Here is a 22,288-nt window from a genome sequence, read left to right on the forward strand (position 1 = left end):
TGCCTGACCTTGGCCTGTTTACCGGACTCTCCTTATTTGCCAACAGTCTTGACCTTCTGCCAGTTAATAGAATTCTTCTGCCTCTGACTATTGGCCTGGTAAATGACTTGTGTATCTCTTTATTATTACATCATAACTGCTTAATATTTATATATGCTTTACAAGTCTTTTTTTAATTACAAATTGGAAGACACTAGGTTCCATTTTAAAAGACAAGAACCTGGGAAGCAGAAAAAACATGGTGGTGATTTACAAAGAACATTAGACAAGAATTTTCGTCAAAAACATTCAATCTATTGAACAAATTGTGGTGCACACCATACAAGTCTGTAGTGTAATAATTGCCAGTTGCGAACTGAATTGTTCTTAATCGTGCATTTATTTTATTTTTACAACCTGTATTACATTTCCCCATAATGTTGTATCTATTCCAACCCACCTACTACCATGTGCACACAGTACATTACAGGAACGCTAACACCAAAAAATGTAAGTGTTTTAAATGGACAGTATTCCCTTTTGGTTTGATTACTAGGGCTTGCCTATTGTTTTAAGTATGAGATATCAATTGTTTTTGTTGTTTCTTGTTCTTAACAGGGAACAAATTTAAAATAAAAGTCACATTCTACTTCCTGATCCCAAAGAGTAGGCAAACAAACCAGCAGCCACTGAGGAAACTCTATATATATATATACCCCATTCCAAATCTTTTGAGGTACAGAGCAGCTCATTATAAATAGGATTTATATTTTAAGGAGAGCCATTGAGGTCCAGTTATAAATGGTTTAAAGAATTTCATTATCGGTTTTCCCATGTCCATTCAGCTCCTTCATTGTCATTCTTTTGTACTTATAGTGTGCATTTGCCCCAAACAGGAGGTAGTGCTGAAAGGTTAAAACACAACATCATAGTTAAACAATGATATAAGAATTATAATAAATAAAAGTGAAGGAACAGGAAATTGCATTGTAACAATTTGAATCTGTATTTCAAGGGGTGGGTTTTACAGGAAGGGTATTTTACACTCTTCAATAACACAGATACTGCCGTTATTTCATATTTCCTTGGGTGTTCAACAATAACAGAAACGTAGATATCATATTTCCTTGGGTGTACAACAATAACAGAAACGTGGATAGATGATGACATTCTTTCTGGTATCCCTGGGCTGATTCATACCAAACAGAGACAGATCTATTTTCTGTAGCCACCATGGTTTATTGGGTTTATTAGATATTCAAAGGGCTTCCATTGTACAATTAAGAGGCTAATAGTTAACTGTCAATGGCTGTTTATGCAGCTGAAAGAAAAACATGTACTGACCTCATATGTTTGCATCACAAAATCAGTGAGTTGTATGTGATCAATTGTGGGTAGTGGGAATCCATTGTTCAAGATCTCTGGAGGAATAAAACATTTGGCTACATGAGGACCATCTATATAAAAAAACATGCATGCTTTGAGTATGATTGAAATACAGAAAACATATATATTGCCCATCATTTCTGGAATTTGTTTAAAAAATAGGGATTTGCATCTGGATTTTGTACTATATTCATAAATGAACCACATTATCTTGCTACATACCATTAACACGAGGAAGAAGGATTTTCGAAGCAAAATAGTTCACAGCCTCACTTATTGCCAAAACCTGGAGAGCAATACAAACAGATTACTATCTCTACAATATGATGGTGCAACATGACTCTCACATGTCTTACTAACCTTGATCGACATGGGGCATTATCTGTGATTAGTAGAAAGCATTTATGCCAAGAGGCAATACACAGCTTTTTCACTAAGATGCGCATGGGCCTCTTTATCAGTACATAGATATTTTGGATAAATTGGTCTCAAATGGATTTGACAGGTAGGTTTAAAACTGACAGTAATTTTGACAACTATTTTAATTGTGGCATACACTATGAGGGGTTATTTACTAAGCTCCGAATACATGAAATTCCCTGAAATCAGAAAAATCACGAAATTTTTATTAAACCCGAGGGCTAAAAAGCCCGAATAGTCCTCGACCATTGATTTTTGGTTATGTCGGGGGTTTCAGGCAATTTCACGTTTTCGGAGATTTCGGGGAAAATTCACGAAAAAATTGTGAAAATCAGAGTTTTTCTCAGGAAAATGTAATAATAAATAAGCGTTAAAAACCCGAGCGGGTTAGATAGGAGTTTGTAGTAGCTGATATTGAGATAAATCCGGACCTTGATAAATAATCCCTATGTTTTAGCCCCCTGGGGAAGGCACATTGCCTAGGTCTTAACACTTCTTGCATTGCTATTAGTATTTTGCAGCTTCTTGGAAATGAAGCAGGGAGGCAAAGTAAACTCTACTGTCTATTTTGAACAACAGAAAAATAATTAAATTGGTCATGCTTTTAATATTGTAAGCATTTGTCGTGTTGCCTTGTCTCAGTTAAAGGAACTTGTCTTGATCTTTTAGCCAAATAATTATGGTTCATGGTTAATAGATCAGCACTCACTGAAAAAGGTCCAACATCAGAGTGAGCAAGAGTTATTTCCACCCTAGAAAACAAAATAAATTAGAATATATAAGAATATTTTTGATAACACAAAGCATTTTGATATGAAAATGATGTATGAAGGCAGGAAGATATCCAGTTTTCATTTCTTTTTGTATTTGCACTGGTAGATGTGGTTTTTACAAGCTCTGATAGATAAGGAGCACCATCATAAATACCTCTGCTTTTATAAAAAATACAGTTTGTCAGTAGAATGTATTTTTGTATTAAACGATTTTGTCATTATTTCAAAAGTTTCATTGAATGTGTAAAGTTATAAATTGAATGTGTATGCCAAAGATATACATGTTGGTATAAAAAATATATATAGTGGAATAATAATTTAACTTGAAAAAAGCTAAAGGGACTTCTCTGCATATCATGCCTATTTTATTCCCTGAATAAATTGTCCTGGGGTGACTACTTTTTAATGTAACCAAAGCCACATCTAGTTCTTTTGCTTGGATCGCCAATCATAGAAGCCCCTGTCTGCCAACAATGCTGCTGACCTTTGATTTTGTTCTGTATACAAGGGTGCAGTAGGAATGTTTACATTCACAATGATGCAGTTGAGGTGGAAACCTAGGGGCTTCCTATTTCCCCCTAAAGAAAATGTTGGTTTTCTTAGTATCTGGAATTTAAGTTGCTGGTGCAAAATGTGTTATTTAAAGTAAAGCAAAGCTAACCACAACCGGTTTTAGTCCAAAATACGGGTGAAAAGGTGCAGTTTTATTGTTCAATTTCTTGAGAGACAGATTTATAAAAGTGTTGTAAATAAAATTCTGTCATAACAAGCACTACTCACAAAAGTTCCAAATTTAGTTCTGAGAAAGTTCAATTAAAAGGGATCCAGGAAATTCTGCACGAAAAGTAGATTTTATAGATTAAATTAAATTTTTTTAATGCAAAATTACTCACTTGGCAGGCTCAAGAAAGCCTACTATTCTCCCAGAATTCACTGCTACCTTTGCCTGGACATTTGTTTTCTGCAGATTAAAGATGTCTGTGTTAGTCAAGGTTTGTGAGCTCATTTGTATCTACAGATTAAGGCTAGAGACACGCAAGGGGGGTTAAGTTTATCAAAGTCCGATTTTATCTCAACATTTTCTGCTACAAACTCCGATCAAATCTGCTCGGTTTTTTATGCTTATTTATTATTACATTTTCCTGAAAATTTGCTTGTCGGGAAAAAAATCTGATTTTCACGATTTTTTCAAATTTTTTACCCGAAAACTCCGATTTCTTATGCTTTTTCCTGAAAACTTCGGGGTATTGCACGAAACACAGCACACAAAATCATTAGGACTTCTCCCATTGACTCAAATCTGAGATGCTGGATTTTCTGATTCAGACTTTTCCATCCTCGGGGTATAATAAATTCCGAAAAATTCATGATTTTTAAAAAGTCTGATTTTATACAAAAAAAATCACCAATTTTTTGGGATTTTTGCATTCAGAGATTAGTAAATAACCCCCAAGGTGTTTTCTCCACCTTCGTCTAACCCACTCCCCATGGATGCAAAAGTATGCATTTTCACGCCTAAAGGTGGCCATACACGGAGATATCCACTCGTTTGGTGATGTCGCCAAACGAACAAATCTCTCTCCGATTTGCCCACCTTGAGGGAAACAAGAAAACAAGCAAAACTCAATTCGGATGTATAATAAGCAGTAATTGATTGAGAAATCTAGTGCTTGATATTTGCCTCTCTCTATCTATAAAACATGTTTTAATAAATATTTTACACTTCAGAAAAAGCAGAAGACTCACCAGCTGTAGGAGAAAAAGAGGAGCCAGGGAGGAGTTGGGCAGAATGGCATAAGCCTGGATGTTTCCCACTGGCAAAAGAGTCAGATTTCCGGGTTTAATATTCAGAGCCGGTGCTGAGGCAGTTGACATCTTTAGCTTCATGAGCATATTTGGGTACATCTTGGAAAGCTTTAGATACATGTATCAAATACTTAGAATATAGTCACTAAAAAGATGTCATTTAAATAGGTAAAAAGGAAGATAGCTTACAGTACCAAGGGTATTAGAATTCCAAATGAGGAAGTGTTTAGGCGCACAATGGATTCCTTAGGGATCTAGAGCAATAAAGAGAAATATATTTGCCTCTTATTATACCAAGCAGTTGAAAGCCGGGTAGACAGATTAATAAAATTGGCAAACTATTACTATAAAGATGCAGAACCTTTAGGTCAATTCAATAAGTTAATTATGTAAGAAAGCTGTTTTTAAAAAAAAAAATGCATGTCTAGCCATAATCATTTTTAGGGTTTAGTTTAGTTACATCTTGATAAATCTTAAGACCAGGTTTCTGATTGATTGAGTTTAGGGGCCAAAGCTTCTCAGAAAGGGTAAGGGTTTTGGGGACTCTTGCAGTAAGGCAGAACAAAAGGCAATGTTAAAGGAACATTCCTTTTATTTCTGCATAATGCAATGGAAAATACTTATTTTTTTTACAATATATGTCCCCTTTAGCAAGTACTGTTTATGGGATGTACTAATGGTAATAATATTCAGAGATACTGAAAGCAATGATTTAACAATACCCACCCCAAATAAAAATACACACATTAATAGAATATATCAACAAAATGGCAGATCTTACAGGTGATTTTTATCTTTACCATATCATCAGTCAAATTGAAGACAAGAACCCCAGCATTCTGATAAACAAAACCAGCCGTGTTGAGCAAGTATTCAGAGACAGCAAAGTAAACCATGAGATCCTGTTCTGGAGGCAAAGACATCACCGGCGGAGAGAAGGGTGGAGTTGTACGGTGTGAGATATCAAAGAATTCCCCCTTTAAGAAGAAGATTGTAGGTGGTTAAAAGCTGGTTTTACTTCAGAAATAATGTCTATTAAATCTGTACTAAACCAGATTGATAAGGCAGAATCAAGTATGCAATATTTGTTACTATATAGTAATGAGCAAAACTTTCACCAGGTTTTGCCACAAAAAACACCCATAGACTCAAAAAAATATTGTTGCCCTCAAAGCAATAGGCTAATGTTTCACGGTTTTGCAGTGAAGCGAAAAAGGTCAGATCCGCCCATCACTACATGATTATATTTAAGCTTACAGGCATGTCATTTTTTAAAACTATACCTTTAACAATACGTCAACCCAATTTCCCATCACAGACGGAGATCCAGTCAGTGAGTAATCAATAGCGGATATGAAGTCAATTTCTGTAATCACTATAAAACAGGGACATTAAAAATGAATTAATTTGATTCATAAAAGATAAAATTGCTGATTTTATTTCCTTAATTATACAGGTTTTTTTTTTATTTTTATAAAGTACATGCTATATTTTTACAATGAAAACTCCTGAGCAATTTAAGACGGGAAAAAAAATATTCTCTCACCACTGCATTTAAATCACATATCCAAAATTACTTGGTAGTTTAACTATATTTTTAGAAAATAGAATCCTTTAAGGAATGGAATCCATTCTTTTAGCACACCATTGTGGGTAAGTGGTTGATTACCTGGTAAAGTCTGCAGAAGGGGTAACAGTTCAGAACTAATGGATTGAGTAACCTCTGGGCAGATCTAAAGAGAAAAGAGAAGGTTTAACATCCTAATTTTTGAAGAAGGGAAGATGGTGGTTTCAAGGACCATTGTAGTTACCCATCCGACATGAGCTTTGATCATTCTGCCTACACTAGATACAATCTGATTGGTTCTGTTGGTTTTGGGCTCAATAGTTTTTAGGCCAGATCATATAACACCCCTTGGTTTTATACTTTATATTAGTCATCAGCTGTAAGCAGGTTCGGACTGAGAATTAAAATAGGCCCAGCCCCAGCCATTTCATTTACACAGGGGCCCAATTAACCCACACAGAGGCCCAAACAACCCCCACCAGCCCAGTAAAGAGTGACTTTCTATGGCACCTTATAGCAGCCCCTCTGGCATTTGCCAGAACCCACAGATTGCCAGTCCGGGCCTGGCTGTAAGTATATTGATACCAGTCTGCCTTAAAAAAATAGTAAAACCAAAATATGATAACTTTAAAGTAATTAAAATATAATGCGCTATTACCATTTATATAAATAAGCTATGGTCGAACAATGGAAATAGGGCTAAACAGCAGAGATCACATACCGGATAAAAGATAAGCTCTTTAGAATACAATGGAGATAGTTCCTACACATGAAGGTCAAATGCAAGTCATGACTTTTTACAGGACAACAGAAAGAAAACCCACTTCATATAAATTAGGACACCAAAATATAACAAAACTACAATATTGATAGGTACTGGATCTACGGACACAAACTTTTGATTAAAAAAAACAATATTTGAAGCTGTCCCCATTACTATTGTTTAAAAAGAATTAAATCCAAATTCAGAAATTCAAATGTATAATAAAGCACTACAATAATGAAATTAATATAGCTGCTTAAAAATTTCCATATACACAGATGCCTATTTACAAAATGTATAAAATCCTTGTTAACTCCAAATTGTTTAGTCTTTTCCAAGCAAAAAAATGTCTTAAAATACTAAAACCTTGAAGTAACTTTATCGTTTACAATTTGATAAGGACAGTTTCCATTTGACATCTATATGACTTTGACAGCTTTTAGATGGTTTTACATTAGATTGTTCATGGTTTTTACAATTAATAAATAACAAAAAAAAAACGGTATTTTAAAACTATCCTTAAGATGCAATATTTTAAGCGCTAAAGAGCTTGAATCATGAAAAAAAATACAAATGTTAATAAATTAGCCCCTTACACTGGCTTCGTCACACCAACCCCTATGTTCAGTCAACCATGTGGACTAAAGAGAAATTTATTTTTAGGATTAATAATCAGCTGTGATTCTATCCCTACCTTTGCCTTTACCAGTTCAACAACTAATACAAAAAATGGTAAAGATAGTCCTGTCTGTGTCAGATATCTGACGCCAGATTTAGACTTTGTGTAAAAAGCAGGTTATTTCTTCTTATATAGTGGGTGTCATCCCTACGTCCATATTCACACTACTGGATTTATACTAGGAAGATTCACCTAACAAGTCAAAAGGTGAATCGGTGTTGTCGGTTTTGCCTGAAAGCGCTGGGGGGCTTTGTTATGGCCTTGATATAGTCTGCTATATTACTGGGCAAAATGTCTGTTGGTGTTTCACATTTTCCTTATTTGCCAGTTTATTTTGTGCCATTTCCGCCATTTCCCTACATGAACAAACTTTAGACAAATTCTCTTCCTTAGTGAACGTTTGGCACCGGTATTTGGTACTCAGCACCCTACCCTACAACTTTGCACAAAAAAGATCAAATTTTATACTGCAGTTTCTAAGTTACAGGTACCTTTTTCTCCAAAGTATTTCTCATTTCTGATTCAATGTTCTCATGGAAAAGATCAACCAGCCAACTGCAATATAATGAAACATGCTGGTTATTTACATACCATTGCTTTATACTATGGCTCTCCACAAACACCAGAGTTTGATGCCAGGTCAATGACTGCAAGGAGTTTGTATGTTCGCCCTATGATTGCAAAGGGTATCTCCTACAAAAATGTAGGGTAATTTGAGACCACAAAGGCCAAAGCCAAGTTGGTTCAAATTAAGGGGCGGCATGCCACCTAGTCGACCTGCACAGGAGCACTGGGGTCAAAGATCTCCTGCCGGTGTTTTTGCTGGTAAGATAAAATGTGCTTGCGCACAATTTGAACGGGATGGGTGTTGAAAAATGCGAATAAATCTGGCCCTGAAACTAACCATAGTGTGTGATGTAGATGGCTTTGATAGTAAGTTCTACTGATTTGAATAATGAATAAATGCTGTGGAATATCTTGGGAGTAGAAAATTAAAGAATAATCATTTATTATATGAGCCTATAACATTGTTTTAAAATAAGCACAATATAACTTGGCCCCAATCCAGCAGACGTGTCCCTTAAACTATCATCAACTCACAATATTAATTACAGTCTTTCCAAGAAAATTACAGTCTTTAAAAAAAACTCATAAATACTTCTACACTGTATTTAGCACAGCTGTCTCTCTTCCAAATTGCTATATATAGTAATTGTGGAAGTTCCCTAACCAGATTGGATTCTTTGCCCTATTTCCTGCTAACTCTCTATATAACTACTCAATTTGAACCATCAGAAACAAACAAAGTAATCCAGAACAACCAGGTTTATAGTTAGGGAAATATTTTAACACCTGCCAACCAATTCTGTAGGAATCTGTACAATTTTTGACATAATATAATCATAATATGTAAAATCACAGTTTGAACGGAGTCACACTACAGTTTAACTCCAATCAATATATAAAGTGCTTAAAAATCTTTTAAATACCTAAAATCTTTTAAATACCTAATATGTTAGAGACTTACCCTAAAGGTCCAGACATTTGCACCTTAACATTGGAAATATGGGCGCTGCAGTCTGATGGGGAAATTGTTGGCCTACCGGTTTCATCACTCCCCAAAATAAGTCCAATGGAAATGCTGAGCCCCATGACTTTCACATTAAAGCTGCCGTCTTCATTTCTACCAATAAAAACAGGACTGAGAAGTAGTCATACCATAACAAAAGTAGCCTCTGCAAACCATGCATATAAGTTTAGGTAGGTGCCCATTCTGATGACTTTAGTGAGGTGGTCTAATTTTTCGTCACTCCAGGCCGTTATAGTAGGTAACAGTTATAATCCTGCTTCTAAATAACACAGGATTGCACTTAGGTGATAAAGAACAATATTCAGTTCTGATTCAATTTGTCATTCTGGATCTATAAGGTTGCTATCAGGCTTTCCCTAGTGTAAAAAAAACAATATAATATGCAACGTTATTGTAGTACAGGTATGTCTTACATAGGTTGAGCATGAACATTCCATTGTCCATCAAATTCGATAAAAGCCCCAGAGATAGATAACTTCAGACCAGAATTTGGAATTGGACTAACTTGGAAACTGGGCAGCTGGACTGTTCTTATAGCCATGCTGCAAAGAATGAATATTTTATTATTATTAACATGTATTTATATAGCGCCAACATATTGCGTAGCACTGTAAAGTAAATGTGATTATACAACTAAATCACATGAATTATATACATAGAACATATGGAGTTACATATATCACAATCAAAACTAGTACAAAAGGTGAGTTAGGCCCTATGCAGAAAGAGCTTACACTCTAAAGGGAAGGGACTAATACACAAGGCGTGGGAGTGGGCAAGATCAAATTACGTGGGTGAGAAATGTGGTACTGTATGTGGTGTTGCATTTGGAAGTTAAGCAGTTACTATAAAAATTTTATTGAAATAGCCAATAACCCTAGATTAAGCACAGGAGATACTGTGTCAGGGCTGCTTTAATAAATAGGCAAAGGGGGTATATAGCCAGTGCCCAGCAGGATACTCATATTATATGTAATAACTTTTTAGTACAGCATTCTACCGAAACTGAAAACCACTCATTATAATCAGCTGGAATACAGCTACTATTGTACCAATATTATTTTCTGTTTTTTATTTTTAATCATTTTTGCTTTTTAAAAAAAATAATTGGAATATTTTCTCTGGGCCCACCACTACTTTAAAGTGACTTTAAAGTATGTATGAAAAGCAGTTTAACTAATGTTACCCAAATGTGACATATTGCTGTCCACATGTGGAGGTCTATTTATCAACAGTCTCAGTGCCGGACTGGGAGTTTAAAGCAGCCCACATGCATGATGTACTTAGTGTCTATACATAAGTGCCCATATATGAGTTTCAATAGTAATAAACTGTATGCATTGAGACTTTACTTACACAGTATACAGTCAGATAAGCATTATTATACATGTGGATCAACAAAATATAGAGCTCAAGAATGCACTCATGGGGCCTTGCAAAGCTGTATGGCACACTGTGAAATATGCCTTCACTGCACACCTGCTCATAAAAGTATTTATTATGGGGAATTAATATAATTATTAGATCAGAGGTCTGTATGTGCAATTTCTCTAAATAGCTAAATGGCTTAAAAACCGAGGTCTTGAATTCACATGAAATAGACAGACATTGTAACAAAAGGTATGTGCTTTTAACCATTACAGAGATACCAAACTTTTTAAAACTTTTTTTTACATCATTTAATGCTATTTATACTTTTGCCATAAAAGGATTTCCCTTATGTTTTTATATTACCTTTCTTACCCCCATGTTCCCCTATGAGGGGGCTGCCATGTTTGTGCAGCAGGAGTAGTGATGGGTGAATTTGCGGCGAATTTGCACGATTCTCCGCCGGCAAATAAATTCATGAAATGGGCGTGAAAATTCGCCGGCGTCAAATAACGGACGCTGGCGTCAAAAATGGGCACCGTTTCGCAATTTTTTTGGCGAAACAGTGCAAATTTGCCCATCACTAAGCAGGAGTCCGTTAGCATTAGAAACTTTAACTGACAGGCTGAGAAGGGACAGTTGGGCTGGCAAAAGTCAGGATTAGGAACTTCAAGTACCAATTACTTACAAAAGCAGCAAAAAACAATCAATATGATCTATAGGTAACTTTTAATGTAGATTCATATTTTGAAAATACATTTTTTAGTGTCAGTATCATTTTAAGAGGCAGATTTATTAATGGTCGAAGTGAAAATTTGATATTTTTTGTGTACTTCGACTAGGTAATAGTCCTAATTCGATTTGAATTTGAAAAAAAAAATTTGAAAATTCAAATTTCGAAATGTATTATGTACAGGGGATTATTTATAAACATCAGATGATTGCTTTCAGTGTTCAACCTACAGCTGGCTGAAAAAAAGCTCATCACTGATTGGTTACTGCCCAGGTGCAAATTTGCTCAGTGTTTACAAATGAGGCCCACTGTCTCTTTAAAAATTCAACTTCGACCATTCGCCATCTAAAACCTGCTGAATTGCTGTTTTAGCCTATGAAGTCAATTGGTGGACTTTGAAAAATCAAAGTATTTTTTTTTTTAAAAAAAAACTTCGAATTGAATTAGTTCAAATAGGATGTTACTTCGATTCGTACGATTTGAATTCAAACTAAAATGGCCTATGCATCTAAAAAGAAACTTCGATTTTCTAAATACATTTTGGTTGGTCTTTTTTATTTGAATTTTGACTTTTTTAATCGAAATTCGACCCTTGATAAATCTGCCCCTAAGTCTTCATTATCTCCCTGCAAAAATGACTATATAGACAGTAGATCCTTGTAGGGTCCCTTGTTGAGATCCTTTTAAAAACTGACAAAAGTGACCTATTGTGAATTTTCGAAGTTAAAAAAGTTCGAATTTCGAAGTAATCGACCATCGAATAGGCTACTACGATTTTGACTTTGAATTCGATTCGAAGTAAAATCGTTCGAATATTCGAACATTCGATAATCGAAGTACTGTCTCTTTAAAAAAAACTTTGACTTCAATACTTTGCCAAATTAAACCCTGCTATGTGGGACCTTCTAAACCATTTTTCTAAGTCTTTACACATCAAAGTAAAATTGTTCAATCGTACACTAAAATCGTTCGAATCATTTGATTCAAACGATTGAATAGTTCTCGATTGAACCATTTTACTTTGATCGTACGATGGCCAAATTCGGCGAAAAATACTTCGACTTCGATATTCGAAGTCGAAGTATTTCAATTCGAGGGTCGAATTTCGAAATATTTATCACTTCGAGATTCGACCCTTGATAAATCTGCCCCTGTAAGTTCGAATTGATTAAAACCAGTCCAATGGGGTCAGGACAGCACCCATTGACTTCTATAGGACCTAACTCGACAACTTTTATCTGGCGAATTTTTGTATAAGAGTTTTTCGTGGTTTTTATATGTCTTGATTTTTTAAAAGTTTTTAAGAACAATAAGAAAACCACAAATTTTAGAGATTTGTGGAAAAAATAGAAATTTGATCGTTAGTAAATCGGCCCCATAATCTCCTCCAGTGTGGATGTTAAAAAATCCATGTATAACTTGCTACCGTAAATAATATGTCATCATTAGTAAAAAATGTGCATCATGTTGTAGCCCGAAGTTGACTCTCGGTTGTGGTGGATGAGCTTAATTACAGGCAACAAACGTATACCAATTCATTTAATTTCAACTATAAATGAGAGAGTTCTAAGAGAATTGTTGAGTTTTCAAATGTAGGTAAATTATTACATCATTTCTGTACCACTAAAAGGATAGTTGCTCCACATCTATGTATTGCTGCTTTGCATTTTGTTGCTTTGGTCCTGCATGGAGTTCTATTTTTTTACCTATGTAGACAAGAGTCTTCTTCTACTCACCTAAAAAATCTGTAGTCCACTTTTCCCAGGGGCTCAAATTCATAGGTGCCTGAGAAATCTGGCAGATGAATCTTATATAATTGCTGTTGCAGTGCAATCATACCTCCCTGAAGGGCTGTAGTGGAGATAATGTATTTATTCTGTTAGTAAGCCATGTCATGTAGTGGGAAATGTTGTCATGGGGTATTTATTTACAACAATAAATGCAATGATATCATACATAGCCTGTTTCATTAATTGCTACACTATAGATACAAGGTTGCTATCTCAATATAAGCTCAATATGAATGGCTAGTTTTCTCAGAAAGTAGCCTTAAATTCATTACTCATATTCTCTTAGTTATCAAGCCCTTACAAAAGAAGCTGCATTAAAGTTAACGAAAAACTGTCACAAATACAACATCCCAAAAATGCAGCTCGGATGTGGGTAACTGTAATGGCATTAGCCTAAAGATACTAAAGGTTGCCATACATAGAGGGATCCGCTCATTTGATGATGTTGCGAAAGAAGCAGATCTCTCCTCTATATGCCCACCTTGAGGCGGGTGATATCAGATCCAATCATGGGCCCTAGAGCCCAACGATCTGATCATAATGCAAGGAGTAAGGGCGGTTGGATTGCGGGACCGTTTCAATAAACTCAGTCTGTCGGCAGCTTTTATAGGTCTATGTATGACCAACTTAAGGAACCGCAATTTCTGGTGGGTAAGACCATATGACATAGTTGCACAAGCAAACAGCAGCTGTAAAAGATGGATAGAAGCTCCAAAAAAAAAGCAAGAATCAGCAACAAGACCAAACAGGTCAAAAATATATTGTGCAGCACAAAACAAGGCATAAACAGAAAGAGAAGTAAGAAAAACAGTGCATATCGAAAATGAAGAATTCATAAATAATTTAGTTAGCCAAAAATGTAATCTATAAAGGCTGGAGTGAGTAGATGTGTAACATAATAACTAGAACCCAACTTCATGCTTTACATCTAACTCGACTTATATAGTCGGCCACATGTTACATAACTAGCAACCCTCAAGTCACTGCGCAAATTCACCAGTGGGACATCATTTTGTTACTTCGCTGATTTACTAACTGGTGCTGGCGTAAATTCACTAGCGAAGTGGACCTACTCTAGCGCTACTTTGCACCCTTACGCCAGGCGAAGTTGCGCTAGGGATGTAACTACGCTAATTCACGCATTTTTACTGAACGTTACCTCTTGCGCCAGACTTGCCTTCGCCATCTCAGACCAGGTGAAGTGCAATAGAGTAGATAGGGCTTGCTTCAAAAAAAATTTAAATTTTTTCTAAGTCCCAAAAATCGCTGGTGTCTTTAACTTTTTTAAGGGTGATAGGCTGAAAAAGATCGTAAATTTTTTTGGGGGTATCCTCCCCCCCCCTATCTACATTTCCTAACATATGGCACCTAAACTTTACAGTGGGCACATTTATAGGACAAAATAACAACTCTATTTTATTTTATGAAGCTTTCCCTGGCTTGTGTAGTGTAATGCATTTGCTGCTACATATACATCCATTGGCGCCGTATGCAAATTAGGCATCGCTAGCGTAACTTCGCTTTGCTTGATGAATTAACACTAGAGCAACTTCGTTACCTTTCGCCTCCCTGAGCGCAACTTCGGATTTTAGTGAATTAGCGGCGCCCTGGCGAAGTGCGGTGAGGGCGTCGCTAGTGTATTTTCAGTGCTTAGTGAATTTTCCCCTATGACTTCATCCAAAATTTAAAAAACTTGCAGCAGGTTTATTGGCTCCTGGTGCAGCTGACACTAGTGCACATGCACTCACTCTGTTAATGTAAACGTGAATGTTAACTGTTGCCACTATATATATAGTACACAATAGGATCATATAAATACAGTCTAAATAATTGAATTTGTCCTGTTAGTAACATAAATCAAATTGGTGGGGCCTATTAATCAAAATTTAAATTAGATATAGATTTTTTTTTTTTACTTCCAATAATTCAATTGTTTACATATTTATTAAAAGATCCATACATAAAAAACATTAACAAAATCATGAAAAATAACTCAAATACCTTGAATTTGTACATATATTCAATGGGTCGAAAAATGCATTAAAAAAGACTTTCAACTTGCCATTGACCCCCATTGACTTGTACCTTAATGTGGCTGCTTTTAGGTGCCAAAGTGTTACATTCACATTTTTGAGCTTAATAAATAGTTTTTGAAATAATTCAAATTTGAGAGTTGGGGAGTCCCTTTAAACACATTTGAATTTTTGGCATTCGGACTTCAACCCACTTAGTGTCAGAAATTTCTATTTGCAGCAAATGAATGAACGTTGATGAATCACCCCATTGTGTTTGAAAAGATAAGTATTGTATCTACAATGAACCAAGTACATATACACAGCCTGCAGTTAAAGCAATGTATAGGCATTGGGAAGATATGAAAATCAGTATATATCCCAAGCATCTAATTATTTGGTTTCCTCTTTTTGATGGAATATGTCACTTACCATAGTCCAGTCCTTTCTGAGTGAATCTCACCACTAACCCTGGGTTCCCTGCATCCACTGCTCCCACAAAGGCAGTCATAGAAAACAAAAAAGTTAATCTGTAGGCAAAGTCCATGTCTGGGGCATGTAAAGCTCCTGGCACACACTAATAATATCTTTAGTGTGTGTAGAGTTCATTCTATATGTACTTGCAGCCAAGGCAATTTATAGGCTTAACAAGGATGGGAAGAGGAATGAGGAAGTGGAGCCATTCTGGTTTAACTGGTTTTACTTGGTGCTACAAGTTTTGCTTTATATTTTTACTTTCCAATATTTAGAGGGTTATTTACTAAACTCTGAATGCAAAAATCACGAAAAAATTCGTGATTTTTTTTAATAAAATCGGACTTTTGAAAAATCACAAATTTTTCGGAGTTTATTAAACCTGAAGGATGGAAAAGTCCAAATCAGAAAATCCGGCATCTCGGACATATCGAGGTTGCATATAAGTCAATGGGAGAAGTCCAAGTGATTTTATGATTTGCGCTGGGTTTCGTGCAATACCCCGTAGTTTTCTGAGTTTTTGGATGAAAAATCTGAAAAAAATCTTTAAAAAAATAGATTTTTTTTCCCGCAAAGCAAATTTTGAGGAAAATGTAATAAATACGTACAAAAAACACGAGCGGATTTGTTCGGAGTTTGTAGCAGAAAATATTGAGATAAATTCAGACTTTTATTAATAACCACCTTAATGTTTTGAGATTGGATGTCAGAGACATGCAAAGGGACAGAAGAGTAAATAAAATGACAAGAAGGATCAGATAGATCCGAAACATGTAGTGCTACCAAATAAAGAATCACTTGATTGATGATACTGGTTCTCCAGAGTGGTGATTTGGATTTATGAAGATAAGGAGAAGTGGCGGCTCCTATGCTCTGTTGGAGGAACCTAACACAATAAGGACAAAAAGAGGGCCTTTTACCTACACCTGATCTAACTATTTTAAATAAAATGACAAATTCAGATTTTGAAAAGGTGTACTTCCTGCTACTTCTTTATGTGGCTGTATCGCATGTGTGTGTATTTCTATAAAGGTGATACAGACTGTACAACCTCTTCTCATAGTGTAAATCTTAAGAACAGAAAATGGAACAATAATAAATGATAGCGAAAGAGAACCACTAGCGTTGAGGAAGACAACCCTTACAGCCCTTCCTCCAGTACACCCTCGCCCCGTGGAGTGCTTTCAGTGCCGGGTCTTGTGGCTGTAGATGAGTACAAGGAAAGGTACGATTAGCGGTGGAAGCAACAATGGCAACGGGAACTGTAGACACCGGAAAGTTTCAGCAATCACCTTAGTGTCAGCCGCTAGCAGACCTTGGAGCGTGGGCTGATGGAACTGAAGACCAGCACCGATAATAAGGAGCAGCCACGTATCTCAGCAACACAAGAAAGCCAGGCTGGTGTCCATGTAGACAACAGAAGGTTATAGGAAACAGAATCCTCAAGGGTTAATCCAGGATGTAGTCAATAGACAAGCAGAGTCGGCAGTGTCGGACTGGGGGGCCCGGGGCCCACTGGGACTGCTGTCCAGGGCCCCCTGCCCCCCTTGCTGCACTGCACCGTGTGCTTCCTTCTTTGTGTTCCACGCTGGCGCGCATGTTCAGACGCTGCGGTGGTGGCGCTCATCCGCAAACAGCGTGGCGCTCCAGCTTTTTTTTTTTTTTTTTTTAAATACCACGATTGGGGCTCTGACCTGGAGGGGGGCCCACCGGGTTTTTTCCCAGTTTCCCGCCGGGCCAGTCCGACCCTGAGAGTCGGCAACAATAATCAAAGTCCGTCCAAGGTACCAGGGGTTGAATCGAGAGCGTAGTCAGTGGCAAGCAGAGTTGGCAACAGAGAATCAAGTCCAAGCAGAAGTTCCAAGGGTTAATACAAGAGAGTAGTCAAAAGGCAATAGCAGAGTCAAACCAGGTTCAAGTAGAATCAAAAGTTACTTAAAGTTTAGCCAGGAAAACGATGTTCGAGCACTGAGGGAACTTCTGCGCCGAATTAAGTAGTGTCGCTGGCGTCATCACGCTGCGCCATCCGAAACCCCAGCACTGGCACTGAGGGAACGACCCGTCGTGACGCCACTAGAATGCAGGGAGCGTACCACGCCGTCACCCTGGAGCCGAGGACTGGGCACCTGAGCACCGGTAAGCTCCTGACACTCTGTCCCCATGGGATAACAAATACAGGTATCATCATCCACTGCTTAACTTGGAGCTACATTGATTTAAGTTTCTATTTATTTTCTTAAGTTTAACTGTAATCATCCAAGTTCCTTTTGTTTTATTATTATATTATTATTATACATCAATCTGTATGCTCAAGGAGACAATTTTTCTATGCATTATCTTCCTATAATAAAGCCTGTTCACTGTACAGCTGCCAGAAATAACGTATAAAAAAGAATGTGTACCCGTGTACCCTAATGTCTTTTTTCAAATAATGTTTTAAAATGTACCCAATACAGAATAGGTTACTCACACATAATTTAAAGCACTTTAAAGCTCTTTTTAAAATATAAAAATATTAATGGGGTTTCAGCATGTAACGGCAAATTATGTTGGTTCGAAATTATTTATTAATGTATAATTAATACATTATTAAAACAGAGATTATTGTGTACAGTAACTAAAGGCTGTTCTTATTGTTATTTGTAAGATGAAGACTCCCATTAAAAACATACAAAATATTTTGTTAAATGCAGTTTTTCTATATTCTCAGAAGCAGTGTAATTGAATTTTCGTCAACAAAAATATGTGTGGATCAATACTGCAAAGAGAAAGTCATTAAAATTAAAAGTTTGATCTAACCATGAAATGCATGGTAAGACCTGACTAAACCTCACAATTATATATACAGTATATATGTGCATCGCCTTCCACTCCGGTTCCTTTTTTTAGGAGCAGAGACCGGCGCAAAGGATCCAAGCAAACCACCCGCAGGGGGGGGGGGCGCAAGCACACCGGCAAAAACACACGCACAGCCGCAGACAAGGCAGAGAATGAAGCGGACTCGATCTTTAACTTGTCCACATACACATCAGCAGAGATGGCTCTACTGCGGAGGGGATTATCCATCGTTCCCATGGTGAGTAATCATCCTTTCGAACATGTTGTAGAGAACTATAAGTTTACACGTCAGCTAAGACTGCGGGAGCATTTTGGGACTGTGGATGGAACTAATGGGACTGAGATTCACAATCAGGGGGAGGGGGAAAGAGGGGTTATCCCAGGTAACCCAATGCATGTCAGACCCTATGATAATGCGCTCAGACCCAAAAGCACATACGACCCCCCAAGCAGTAATGCCTCGGTTAAGATTTTTCCTCGGTTATTAAACAATCATTCCCTGTCGGCATATCAGAGTAAAAGAAAATGGAAAGGGAATTTGAGTCCAACTGAAAAGGATGCTATGATATAATCATTAAAAATGCTGATAAGGGAGGTGCTATTGTAATTATGGACTATAGCTATTACAGAACTATTGTCTCAACTGTCCAACACTACCAATTATGGTAAGCTCACTTTTGATCCCATTGTCAAATTTAAAGGGCAATTTAAGTCTTTAATTAACCTGGGTATATCACATGGTTGGTTATCAAAAGAGTTGGGTGAGTGCTTGATTCCCAATAGTCCAGTCCTTCCCGCAATATATACGTTACCAAAAATACATAAGAATTTGGAAAGACCCCCTGGGAGACCAATTATAGCATCCACGGGCTCACCTAATGAAAAGGTTGCACCGTTTTTGGATATGTTATTGCAGCCATGCATCACCTCCATCAGCAGTTTTTTGCAAGATACTTTTTGAACGTTATAAGGAGTATTGATATACCTTTGGATAACTTACTGTTGGTTACGATGGATGTCCAGAGCTTGTATACATGTATACCACATGATGCAGGTTTGGAGGCAGTAAAGCAGTTGATTACACACAATTCCAGTTACAATGGCCCACCGGTAGAATATACCTTGCAACTCTTAGAGTTTGTACTACAGAAAAACTACTTTAAATTTGAAAAATAATTTTATTTGCAATGAACCGGGACCGCCATGGGTTCGAAAGTAGCGCCTGCCTACGCTAACGCATTTATGTATGACTTTGAGATGAAATATATCTATAGTCATGAATCTTTTAAGGAGCACGGTAGCTTCTATAGGCGCTACATCGATAAATTGTTCTTTCTGTGGACTGGGTCTCCAGAGCAATTGGAATTGTATGTGGACAAGCTCAATAATTTGGATACACCTGTCAAGCTTACTTTAAACTAAAACTCACATGAGATTAGTTTCTTGGATGTCCAGGTTTATAAATCTAAAGGGGATTTGCATACATGCATTTATACTAAGGCTACCGACAGGAATACATTGCTACATTATACTAGTCACCACCCCAGGCATCTCCTTGACTCGCTCCCTAAGTCCCAAATGACGCCGGTGGCCCGAATAGATAGTGATCCCGAACAGAAAAAAATGGATCTGGACAGAATGGGCCAGAAAATCTTAGAGAGGGTTTATCCGAAAACATTGATTAAACAAACCATGGACACTATGGAGTCCATGGATCGTGAACAATTATTAAAGAAAAATGCATTCCAAGTGCGGGATAGAGATGTGAGCAATATGTACTATGTCAGTAAATTTAATCCTCATAGCAGGGATACCTGGGGGATACCGAAAATTCCGCGCTTCACCTGCATCCTCGGTGGATCGGAGCCTAGGGGGCACCTCGGATGGCGGATCTATCTCACCCGCATCTTCACAAGCCTCTGCGGTTCCTTTTTTGGAGAGAGGCCGCACAGGACATGGCGGCGGACAAGGAGGGGAAAGCGCAAGTCAACCTACGAAGCGTCCGTACAGAAGCAAGCGATACCATCGCAGGTAAACAATGTTTTTAATCTTTCTGATTACGAGCTTAGCGCACCTGAACTGTCTGTTTTAGATAAAGGACTTGGCTTTGTCCCCTCCTTTACGGCTCCTGCATTTACAGGCACGGTGGACTTATTCAAGTTTATTAGGTCGTTGAAACTCAAAGCATTTTTCTGCGAGAAACAGGGCACTAACACTATAGACCCAGTCTCTTCAGTCCTCAAAAATAAATTGGGTATTAACAGCAAATTCGTTCCTGTAGGTAATTTTTCCAGCATTGAGGCTTTTGAGGCTATAGTGTCATTGGAAATGAACAAATTGTTTTTTTCACAGCCCAAACCCAAGTACAAAAGCAAAAACATTTCTTTGACTGAAAAAGCTGCATTAGTGTCATTACAGGCGAACAATTCAGTAATTATTACTAAGGCTGACAAGGGGGGTGGGATTGTCATTCAAAATACCACTGATTACGTCATGGAGGCCAAACGACAATTGGATAATACTTTACACTATAAAAAATTAAGTGGGGACCCCATGTTTAAAGGAAAACTATACCCCCCAAACAATGTAGGTCTCTATTAAAAGATACTGAGTAAAACAGCTCATGTGTAAAACCCTGCTTCATGTAAATGAACCATTATCATAATAATATACTTTTCTAGTAGTATGTGCCATTGGGTAATCATAAATAGAAAATTGCCATTTTAAAAAATAAGGGCTGCCCCCTGAGATCGTAAGATTCACTGTGCACACATACAAACCACATGTAAGGTCACATGAGCCAATTAACAGACAGAGTTGTGCCTTTTGCTTCCTCACTTCTTCCTGTTACAGTTAGTGTTGTAGTATTTCTGGTCAGGTGATCTCTGAGGCAGCACAGATAGAGTCACGAAATGGTGGTTCAAGGCAAGAGATGTAAAAGGGCAATATTTATGTAAATATATATTCCAGTTTGGTAAGATTCTTTGATATGTCATTCAATTTGATTTAAACTATCTGTTGCTTAAGTATTCATTTTGGGGGTATAGTTTTCCTTTAAATATAAAAACGAATTAAACATTTTAATTAACTCTGCTATTATGGAGGGCCTTATTACTGACGAAGTGGGACAACTATTGATCAATGAACACCCAAAAACTCCTCAGATTTACTTTCTTCCCAAAATTCACAAGCGGCTTGTTAACCCGCCAGGACGTCCTATAGTTTCCAATGTTGGTTCTATCTGGCAGCCATTGGCAATATACATAGATACGTATTTACAGGAGGTTCTGTCTTGTTTGAAACCCTGCTTAATTGACACCACGGAATTTTTCAATCGATTACAGAGTTTAGCCATTCCTACAGGTAATATACTGTTATGCTCCCTCGATGTGAAGGACTTGTATACCTCAATACCACATGACGAAGGGATCGAGAGTACTAGGATGTATCTGTCACAAGGGAATTTACCCAACCACATGATTCATTTTATATGCAATTTGCTGGAAAATGTCTTAACTAAAAATTATTTCCAATTCAAAGAGGATTACTATTTACAATTGCAAGGCTGTGCCATGGGTGCCAACATGGCGCCCGCGTATGCAAATATTTTTATGGACAATTTCGAGCAAACTTGGATTTTTTCTAACATACATTTTGCAAAGTTCATTCAGGGGTACATGTGCTATGTAGACGATACATTTTTTCTATGGTCCGGCACACAGGATGATCTACAAGAATTTTTGGTATATTTGAATCAGGTACACTCCACAATTAAATTCACCTTGGAGTTCAGTCCTACTGAGATACATTTTCTGGACGTAAATATTTTGTTCACAGGTACATCTTTTACTACCTCATTGTACATTAAACCAACGGATAGAAACAATTTTTTAAGACCCACTTCCTATCATCCTCCAGGGTTATGCAAAGGTTTGCCCAAAAGTCAGCTACTTAGGGTGCGGCGGATAACTTCCACAGATGCCCTGTATGATAAAGCATCAAATGATATGGTGAACAAGTTTTCAGAAAAGGGTTATGATAAAAATAACCTGGAGACCAGTAGGTTGAGTGTACGAGCCATTCCCAGGAAGGAAGTGCTTTCTAAAAAA

At 37.2% G+C, this 22,288-nt stretch overlaps 1 protein-coding gene across 1 annotated transcript; it reads right to left on the bottom strand.

The window, feature by feature from the left end:
• Nucleotides 1-360: 360 nt before the first annotated feature.
• LOC108704600 (bactericidal permeability-increasing protein) lies at nt 361-15,481 on the bottom strand. Its single transcript, XM_018241219.2, has 15 exons — nt 15,300-15,481; nt 12,802-12,916; nt 9,378-9,506; nt 8,902-9,057; nt 7,865-7,928; nt 6,034-6,097; nt 5,648-5,739; nt 5,165-5,341; nt 4,559-4,618; nt 4,305-4,472; nt 3,452-3,519; nt 2,495-2,537; nt 1,588-1,651; nt 1,324-1,400; nt 361-884 (listed from the first exon to the last, which is right to left on the bottom strand). The coding sequence occupies exons 1-15, from the start codon at nt 15,412-15,414 to the stop codon at nt 786-788; spliced, it is 1,491 nt and encodes a 496-aa protein (XP_018096708.1). The 5' UTR covers nt 15,415-15,481; the 3' UTR covers nt 361-785.
• Between the last annotated feature and the right edge of the window lie 6,807 nt (nt 15,482-22,288).

Source organism: Xenopus laevis, chromosome 9_10L (assembly GCF_017654675.1).
Source record: "Xenopus laevis strain J_2021 chromosome 9_10L, Xenopus_laevis_v10.1, whole genome shotgun sequence".
NCBI classification, from domain to species: Eukaryota; Metazoa; Chordata; class Amphibia; order Anura; family Pipidae; genus Xenopus; species Xenopus laevis.

Coding starts and splice junctions, on each gene's coding strand:
- LOC108704600 (XM_018241219.2), bottom strand. CDS start 15,414: ATGGACTTTGCCTACAGATTAACTTTTTTGTTTTCTATGACTGCCTTT. Junction 9,058..9,377: donor AATGTTCATGCTCAACCTAT/GTAAGACATACC, acceptor TTTTATTGGTAG/AAATGAAGACGGCAGCTTTA. Junction 1,401..1,587: donor CCTTCTTCCTCGTGTTAATG/GTATGTAGCAAG, acceptor TTATTCCTCCAG/AGATCTTGAACAATGGATTC.